Below are 9931 nucleotides of genomic sequence, written 5' to 3'. Positions count from 1 at the left end.
CCCATGCGGGGGCGGGGGGGGGCAGGCTGGGCTTCTGGGCAGGTAGGAAGGTCTAGGGAGGTCCGGACACGCCTTCTCCCTGTGGTGGGGAGGCTCCGGAGGGTGCCCAGGCACGGCGGCAGGGGCAGCCCCCGGGCCAGCCCGAGGTGCCCGCGCTGCACAGGAAGCCCCTCCCAGTGGGGCCCCATGGCATACGGCGCCCCCCGCGCCAAGCCAGGGCTGCCTTGGCCCCGGCCATCAGGGCTGGCCAGTAGCCACCTCCCGCTCCGTCCTCGGGGGGCTCCAGCCTCGTCCGCTCTTACGGGGCACTGCCCGCTCAAGGCCACTCCCAGCTCGGCCGCCTGGCTGCCTCCCCTGGCACGCAGCGGCAGGCCGGGGCAGAGCCTCAAGGAGGGAACTAGGGGAGGGTGTGAACTGCAGCGCGTGACACCTCCCACGGGAGCCCCTGGCAGGCTGGGTCAAACGTGAGGACAACCCTGGGGTTCCTGGCCGTGGCCGAGAGCAAGCAGAGGGGACGGCGTCAGCATGTGGGGGAGGAAGGCGGGCCGAGGTCACGGTCCCCCAGCATGGGTCTCAGGGCCACCCTGGCCTCTAGACGCCCCACGCTGCAGTGAGGACAGGGCAAGCTCCGAAGAAGCCAGGAGCATGTCACCCTGCGAAGAGCCCTCAGCATGTCACAAGGCCCGCGCCACGCAGCCCTGCCTCCTTAGACGGCCTTCTGAAGGCCAAGCCAGCGGGGTGCACTCACCTCACGTCTCAATCCGCCCCTCCAGGTCTCGGGCATCCCTCTCTAGGCAGCTCGCTCTCATCCCCAGGTGCACGGTCACCTCCTCCTGGCCGCTCCTCACCTCGCGCTGCCCCTCCCAACGCCCTTCCTCTTCCCTCCTATCCATCCTTCCAGGCTCAGGACTCGTTCCTCCAGGGCCCTTTCTCCAGCCCTGGGAGTGCCTGCCTCCCCCCACTGCCATGGCCGGCTGCAGCTGTCCCGGTTCGCAGCTGTCCCGGTTCTGCAGAGACCAGCCAGCGGGTGGGTGTGGAAGCGGGTCACGCCCCAGAGGGCTCACTGGCAGGCTGTGGCCGTCCGCACGCGTGGGGTGGACGAGTTTGGGAGTCAGAGGACATGGCGTTGAGCCTCCTTACGAGGTCTAAGACGGTGGGTAAGTGACGGTCTCTCCGGTGTTAATGTCCCCGTCTAAACCGCGGTCTAAGGCTGCCGTCTTCAGGAACCACTGCGAGGGTGGGGCTCGGGCACACAAGGCACGACGGGGAGGGGGCGGCGTTCGCAGCTCGCCGGGGCTCTCTCCAGCTCCCGGGGACTCCTGCGGACCCCTGCTGAGGGTGCCGAGGGCTGAGTGCGCCATGGTCACTGTCCACACAGCCGCTGCCCGAGTCCCTGCCCATCCAGGGCTGCACGGGGAGCAGGCGGCATGCCGCGGAGATGGTGGCAGTGCATCGCCACTTATGAGCTGCAGCCGGTCCAATGTGCCGCCCCGGGCACAGCCCTTCTGACGCGAGGTTAGTGCACGCATGTCCACGCAGGGAGAACCTCATACTCAAGCACGCATGTCCAAGTGGCGGCCCGGAACCGCCCCCCCCCGCCCCGCCCCCGCCAGCCCCGCCTGCTTCACTCGGCCCAGGGAGGTGTCCGAGAGGCTGCGGTGGGTCAGGCACGTCCCCACGTGGGATGAGGCGTCACTGCAGGAAACACAGGGCTCCTCTGAGTGACGGGGCTGCGGGGAGTGGCACGGGCCTGCCGACAGGACGGACACTGTGCTGGGAAGGGCGACAGCTGCCCTGCCAGGGACGGCTCCCCAGCGTGTCCGGAGGGCCGTCTAGTCCAGACAGCACCCGGAGAGTGAGGGACCCAAAGGCCACAGGACGCAGGCTTTAAAGCTAGGAGTATCTCCAGGGATGAAGACAGCCTTGGCTGGGCAGGCAGGTGGTGTAGTGGTTAAGGGCGCTGGACTCCCGCCTGGCCGACCCCAGTTCAAGTCCCGGATCTGGCGGCTTGCTTACTTTCTCTCTAGCTTACTCTGTTCCTCTCTGGTCAAAGTCAAATAAATCAATAAGTAAAGTTAAATAAAATAATGCTTTTTTAAACATTTATTATTTACTTTTATAGCGCACCGATTAGTCTGCTCTCAGCACCGTCACGCCTGCTCACAGGGAACAGGTCCCAGAAGCTCCGGCTCCCTCCCATGGGCTCTCGCCCAGCAGCTTCTCCGGGTGGAGCAGGGGCACTTCGGTTGAGCCAGGTCCCCTCTCTCTGGTGCCCTTCTTTTTCTGGTCATCCTCCTGCACACGCTGTAAGAAGCCGCCTCTGCCATCAACGCTCAGTACGCTCCATACGACATGAATGCTCTTGGCAGCGTCTTGCCCTTACCTTGTCTCCAACAACGCCAACGGCATGCTGGCTAACACCGAGACGCTGCCAGTGTTGCCATGGTAACGCCTGTGGGCGTTCCTTCCGAACAGCACCCACCCCCTCGATGCCTACACCGCCCTCCTCGTAGATTCGCATGGGTGTTGCCAAAGGAACCGCTCCGTGTTCTCCAAAGGCCTGGGGAGCATACATAGGGGCCTCTCCTCCTCCCCTTCGTGTTCGTCATTTGGGTGCATTCCTGGAAGACGGCCAAAGGGAAGGGGCCAGTAAGATAATTATTCAAAAAGAGAGAGAGAGAGTCCCTAGACAAGGAGCCATCTCCGTACGGTCTGTACCGGGCCCTGGCAGACATGCAGGAACAAGGCCTCAGTAAAGTCACGCACATCTTCCTGTTTCCCGGCCAGAAACGCGTCCGAAGGCTCCCGGCGACCCAGTTGTAATCGTGTGCAGCTACAGCAATGATTTCAAGTAAAGGCGACAACTCGAGGGAGAAAAAGGCGACCCCACGGGCCGAAGTGAAGACGGGCAGGGCCTCCGAGTCCCTCCAGCCGAGAGCGGAATCCCCAGCAGGGACAGCGGAGCTCGGAGACGCGGGCAGCCACCCTGGCCTCCGCGGCCGACCGCGGAGACGCGAGCATTGGGGGGGCCCGGGGGGCCCGGCCTGCCACAGTCACAGTGTGCCCCGTGGCGGAGTGGGACCGCGCGCGACACTGGCCGCAGCCGGACGGCCAGACGGGGCCGCGTCGAGAAGCAGCGCACCTGTCCTAATCCATGGCTCAAAACAAGCACGAAAACTCCCAGGACATTTAGGAAACATTCTGAATTGAATAGTGACAGAAACACGGCAGATCGGAAGCTGCCCTCGCGACACAGGCTACACTACAGAAGGTGACCGCCAGCAGCTCAGCTTCCACCGGAAGGAGCAAAGACGGCATCCCAGGGCATACGGGGACGGCAAACACTGCAGCGCGCAGGTCAATGAAGCAGGCGGCATGGAGGGCTACGGAGCTGGGCCACACGGCCCACCGCACGGTTTCAGACCCTGGCCTGGTGGCTTGAGAATCACACTGGGCGTGTGTGTGCCCAAGCCCCGAGAGGAGGGTGAAGGAGAAAGGGCCGGCATGGCCATCCTCCAAGGGGTGACTTCTCTCTTTCTGTCTCTGTCTCTCTCCAGCAAGCATACGTGCTCTATAGCAGCAAGTTTTAAAACGGAAGAAAGAGAAAGAACAGACGAAGCTGATTAAGAGAAAAACTCACAGGGCAGCAAATGGCGTAGTGGTCACATCACTGGACTCCCACGTCGTCGACCACGGTTCAAGTCCCAGACCCGGTGACCTGAAACTCACACCAGGCTCCTGTGCGTGTGTGCCCACAATCCCGAGTGGAGGACGGAGGAGAGAGTGGGCACAGCCATGTCCCAGGGGCTGGTTTCTCGCTTTCTGTCCCTCTGTCTCTCTGGCAAGTATATGTGCCCTATAACAAAAATCTCTTTAAAAAACATGAATAAATAAACAAAAGGGAAAATCACAAGAGTCTAATGCTGCTTCTTGAAAAGGATTTTTAAAAAATGATAGAAACTCTCAGCAGTTTAGGAGCCGAAACCTGACGGAACAGCTATAAAGCGGAGGGTGGACGGCACACTCAGTGGTGACACGCTGGGCACCCTCCCCCAGGCCCGCGAGGCCCAGTAGTGCAGCGAGGCCACGGGACGGTAAGTGAAATCTCACACACCAACCTTCTGGGCTGAACGGCTGAGGTGAAGTCGCCGTGACTCAAACGGCACGCCGGTGTAAGCGCGGGACCTAGCCACTACATGGCACACGGACTAGTACGCCCACTTATCAAGGTCGCAGCCCAGAGGTCACAGTATCAAACTCAGTTATATTTCCATATCCTGGCAATAAGGACAGACCGAAATCAAACACCTAGGAGCAACTCCAGCAGGAAGAGCGAAGACACTACAGAGAAACGCAGGGAGCCGTGCTAAGGCCTGAAGAGATGGGTACATGCACATGGCGGATCCGAAGGCTCGAGAACGTTAAGGCACCAGTTTCCCTCGGATTTGACCTAAAGGTGTTCATCTGACACTGATTCTGAAATTGCTACAGAAATGGAAAGGGCTAGAAAAGACCAGATAATTTTGAAAAGCAACAAAATTGGAGGGCTAATATAGAAGACCCTCAGACCCCCATACAGCTACAGTAATTAATAAAGACTATGATTGGCACCGAGGGAGAAGCACATCAACCGAAGTGGGAGCGGCCCAGGAACAGCCCACACGAACAGCAAAGGCGCTCCCGCAATTCCGTGACAAAACGCCTTTCTAGGGCATTGGTCCTCCTGCCCGATACCTGATATGAGATTTAACTAACAGTGGGTCACAGACCTAGACGAGAACTGTCTAAAAATTGATCTATAGATTCAGTATAATCCCTATCAAAATCTCAGCTCTATTTTTTCAGAACTAGAAAAATCCATCTTAAAATTCATATAGGAATCTGAAGAGACTTTGAATAACCAAAACATTAAGGAAAAGGAAGAAGACAGGAGGGTTTACAGCTTGATTTTGAAACTTAGCAGCAGGCTCGGTAGCCAGGACAGTGTGAAGCTGGCACGAGGACACACAGAGGTTTGCAGGACGGGAGTCAGAGCCACGCGTACAGCCTGTATTTCTCGCCAGCCGACTTTCAACAAGGTGCCAAGCCACACAGCGGCGAAGAGCAGGGTCCTGTACCAGGCGAAGCCAGTACAACCGAACTCCCGTATGCGCGCGATGCTGGCACCAAAACGAAAGAACGAAGTTGGACCCCGCCTCATTTCATATACGAAAACTAACTAAAACGGATTAAAGATGTAAAAACGTAAGAGCTAAAACTCTAAAACTCCTAGAAAGAATGCAGGGCTCAATCTTCCTGACCTTGAATTTGGCAATGGATTCTTAGGTATGCTACCAAAAGGACAAGCAATCAAAAGAAGAAAAAGAGACAGAAAAATAAAGATACCACTGAGAAAAGGAAAAGTCAACGCACGGAAAGAGGGAAAACGTTTGCACATCATAAGGGGCGGTTGTCTTCAAAAAGTTCATGGCAAATGCATATTATGGAAAAAACTGTGAATGTCAAAGAAATGTTTGCACCAAAATGAATTTGTACTTTTTTTTTTGGAGAGGTTTTCACTATAGGGTGCGTGCGCTCGCCAGAGAGACAGAGAGACAGAGAGAGAGAAATCACCCCCAGGGGTAATGGCCAAGCCACAATCCCTTCTCCTCCATTCTCCTCTCAGGATCTTGGGCACGCACACACACGGGTGATGCCAAAGCCACAATCCCTTCTCCTCCATTCTCCTCTCAGGATCTTGGGCACGCACACACACGCGCCTGGCATGAGTTTAAAGCCACCAGGCACAGGACTCAAACCACGGTCAATTATATGGGAGTCCAGCGATGTAGCCATTACGCTAACTGCTGGTCCCCAGAGACTTTTTGAAGTACCATTCTATCTCACAAGGGACTGACATCCAGAATCCATACAGAACTCAGCAATTCCTTTCTTTAAAAGAGTTACTCCTTTACTTGATTTATTGTTAGTTAATTTATTTTAATTTGACCAGAGTCAATTCAAAAATAAAAGTCAAATAACCTAATGAGAGCCAACGACTTGAACAGACATTTCTGCAGAGACACACAAGGCTGAGGAGCACGTGAAAAATTATGGGCCCAGCAGTTAGTGTAATGGCTGTGTCGCTGGACTCCCATGTAGTCGACCATGGTTCGAGTCCTGGACCCGGTGGCTTAAACTCACGCTGAGTGCATGTGTGTGCATGCCCAAGATCCCGAGAGGAGAATGGAGGAGAAGGGATTGCGGCGTGGCCATCCCCCCTGATTTCCTGCTTTCTGTCTCTCTGTCTCTCTCTGTCTGGCGAGTGCACACGCCCTATAGCAAAAACTTCTCCAAAAAAACAAAAAAATGCTCAGCACCATTAACCTTAAGGAAATGCCAATCGAAGCCTTAGTGAGGTATCATTTCACACTGCTACCATAACTACAAAGAAGGACAGATAACGACAAGTGTTGAGGAGGACATGGAGAAACGGGAATGCTCATGCATGGCTGGTGGAGATGTAAAATGATGCAGTGAGCCTTCATGCTGTTACTCTTAAAGTACATGCTCGGTCTCAGAGCACATGCATGCCTAACTAAGCCCGAGCACTGCACTTCCGGGAAGTTCTCTGTGCTGGACAGTGTTCTGTGGGTCCCCTCTGATAGGGTATGTGAGTTCTGGTTACTCTGCGGCTGTACCATAGTTCTCCTGCCGGCTGTTACCATCTTAACTACTCCTGGGGGGATGCATTTGTTCTCATTTGCATTTCTCTGATAATTATTGAGGATGAATACCTTTTCAAATGTTTACCCATCATTTCAAGATCCACTCCTGTGAGATGTCAGTTTACAAGCATTGCTCACAGTATACATTTAAAAAACACCATGACTGGGACCAGCAGTTGGCATAATGGCTATGTTGCTGGGCTTCCATGTAGTCGACCATGGTTCACGTCCCGGACCTGGTGGCTTAAACTCACACTGGGCGCATGTAAGTTCGGGCCCAAGATCCCGAGAGGAGAATGGAGGAGAAGGGATTGTGGTGTGGCTATCTCTACGGGTGGGGGGTGACTTCGCGCTTTCTATCTCTCTGACAAGCGCACGCACCCTATAGAAAAAAACTCTCAAACAAACAAAACAATGACCAACCACTGTGGCTAGAGAGGTCAAGTAAGATGGGAGCATTCTGGCCAGAAGTGCCTGGCTCTCACAAAAGGGGAGAGGGGCTCCCCGGAAAACTGGGTCCTGGAGGGCGGAGGGCACAGGACTGGGGCAGTGCCCTTGAGCTGTGGCAACCACAGCAAGAATATGCAGACCGCATGCAGTGAGCTGGGATTTGAACGCACACCTATCTCCAAAGTGGCTCTCTCCATTAAGCTATTGTTTCCTGGGCTGAGACAAAACCAAGACAACTATTGAGAAGAGACTCCCAGGGTCAGCTGTCCCTCGAATCCTTTATTAGCAGAGAATTCTCCTTTGGAGCAAGGTCCCACGAACTTGTAAGCAGGATTTGAACCTGGGTAAGCTGCTCCCCGGTGCTCTTTCATGCAGCGACTCCAGGGCTGAGCAGAGCCAGGCTACCCTGTGCTACACCTTTAAGACCGAGTGACCCCCCGACTGCACCTGGACACCCATTCAGACCCATCTGCCCAGAGGCCTCTGTGGGACGGCAGCACGGGCCGCACCGTGGACGCTGAGCAGTTCTGGGGCGGACGAGCAAGGTGGTCAGTGGCTTCCATGCCTCTGTGATGGGCCCCATTGGTGCTGAGGGGAAGGAAGGTCGAGCCCGCTATGGCACTGTGCACACGGCCTCCTTGTGGGAGGGACCTGGAGGGCAGACAGGTCTCTGCTTGGCTGAGTCCGTGAGCCTTGCCAGCTTCCACCAAAGCGAGAATTGCCTCCATGCAACTCCCCAGGCCCAGCCGGCGAGGCACTGTGAGCGGGAAAGGGGGCAGGGGAGAGGGAGCCGTCCAGGAATAAGCCCTGCCACAGGCCACGCTGGTGCTCGGGCAGCCTGTGCCCTCCCGGGGGCTACCCCAGCCCACGCCCCTCGGGCCTGCACCTGGTCTCAGCGTACTCTGCCACACTGGATAAAGAAACGAGGGGAGTCAGAGAGGCAAGCCGGGGGCAGTGCCAGGACACGGCAGCTTAGACCCCCGTCCCCACGCCGCAGTGTGGCAGGAGCTCCGAGAACAGACAGCTTCACAGAGGAGGGCCAGCGTCCTCCAGCCCCGGCCAGCTCTGCGTAGGGACAGCATCTCGCGGAGGCTGCCTGAGACACAGGCCACCTGCTACACAAGCAGCTTCGAGCTGACCCACCCGGCTGCACCTTGAAGACCATCTGCTTGGCTGCCCGGCCCACGAGGGGTGTGTGGGCTGCAGCCCTGGGGGCGGAGGCCTGCTGCGGGGACAGGCTGCTGGGGGGGCGTGGCCGGCACAGGGACTGCGGGCCTGGGCTGCTGTCTGACGAGCCTGTGCTGGGGCCGGGTCCTGGCGAGGCCCAGCACCTTCCAGGGAGACCCATGCGCGGAGCTCCGGGTGGTGGCCGACCGGCCCGACACCTGTGGCAGGAGGGCGCTTCTCCGTAACTGCGGAAAGGCCAAGGCCACCACGTTGCCATGGCGATCCGTATTGGAGAACCGGGCCCACAGAGAGGCCGGCGCTCGCACGCCGTTGCTCATCTCTTAAAAATCCATCTCAGCACGGAGCCCGCCAGCGCGGGTACTCTCGCCCGGAGGACGGAGCAGGCCGCTGTCTCCAAGGACGCTGCACACCTCCTCGGGACCGCTCTGCACTGCAGGGGAGCTCTCGGCTCGGCAAGCACCCCTGGCACGGCGCCCGGGCGAGGAGCCAGGCGGGGTGCTGTAGAGACGAGCAGGGAAGCCCAGCCAGCAGCTGCCCGTGGGGGGCGAGCACGCATCGCCCATGATCTTGGTAACACAGAAAGTGCCCGTTTCCACAGTCACCAAGTGACCAGAGGCGGCCCAGTCCCCCTGGTGGGAGGACCAGCGCCTCCCACTGCTAGGCCTGGCTGGTTCCACCTCCTGCCCCCTTGCAGGGCCAGCAGGGCCCCGGCCCAGTCCGCCCAGGGAAAGCGGCTCTCAGAGAGGGCCGAGCTGCCGGGGGCAGAGCCGGGCTGGGCCAGCTCGGGACTGGGAGCCGGCCTTTCCCTTCTTTCTGCAAGTTCCCTGTTCATTCCCTCAGGGACAGACAGGTGCCCACTCCGATCTCAGCTGCCCAGCATCACACACACGCGTGTGCCTGGCGTGCTCGGGAGGCCTCAGGACACGAGCCCAGGACCCTCCGTGGTGTCAGCATCGTGGAGTGCTGTGCACAGGACGCGGACTCTGACAGACGCGTTCCGCGCCCCGGGCCTCGTGTAACCTGGGTCCGGAGACGGGTACATTCCAAAGGGAACTGAGGGAAAGACAGGTAACGGAGGGACAGGCGCCGGGAGCACACCCGGCACCAGGTCAGGAGGGCGACGCACAGGCCGCGGAGGGCCCCGAGGAGAGCCGTCAAGTCCGGGTGCTGCCTGGTCTCCGTGGGCCTTGGGCGCCATGTGCGGGTGGGGACAGCTGTCGGGTCCCGCAGGTGGGAGGGAGATGGCAGTGGCGGAGGAGGGGCCGGCACCCGTGTCCTGCGGAGCCTGGGCCTGAGGGCACTTGCAGGGTGCCTTGGTGGGTGCCAACACGAGGGCATGCGGAAACACAGCTCTGGGGAGAGGACTCCAGGCTCTTCCGTTGGTAACTGTCAATGCCCTAGAAGAGGCTTTCCAACATCTGCCAGGAGAGCTCTGGATTTATTAAAAAAAAAAAAGGCAGGAGGAAAATCTATCTGGCAAAACCCCAAGGCACTCGATCGTGGAGCAAAACAGAGCCCCACACTCCTCCACCGGGGGCTCCACCGCGGGCTCCACTGCAGGCTCCCCCACCACGGGCTCCACCGCA

The 9931-nt window shown here is 58.3% G+C and overlaps 1 protein-coding gene across 1 annotated transcript in view; it reads right to left on the bottom strand.

Annotated features, from left to right (window-relative positions):
• Window positions 1–2159: 2159 nt before the first annotated feature.
• CHCHD6 (coiled-coil-helix-coiled-coil-helix domain containing 6) overlaps window positions 2160–9931 on the bottom strand; it is a 47285-nt gene continuing 39513 nt past the window's right edge. The window contains exon 5 of the mRNA XM_027768786.1: window positions 2160–2621. Within this exon, the coding sequence (XP_027624587.1) occupies window positions 2415–2621 (207 nt within the window). The 3' untranslated portion in view covers window positions 2160–2414. The remainder of the gene's footprint in view (window positions 2622–9931) is intronic.

Source organism: Tupaia chinensis, unplaced genomic scaffold (assembly GCF_000334495.1).
Source record: "Tupaia chinensis unplaced genomic scaffold, TupChi_1.0 Scaffold147500_1, whole genome shotgun sequence".
NCBI classification, from domain to species: domain Eukaryota; kingdom Metazoa; phylum Chordata; class Mammalia; order Scandentia; family Tupaiidae; genus Tupaia; species Tupaia belangeri.
Note: the sequence above shows the minus strand (reverse complement) of the source record. Positions and strands in the feature narration are given on the sequence as shown.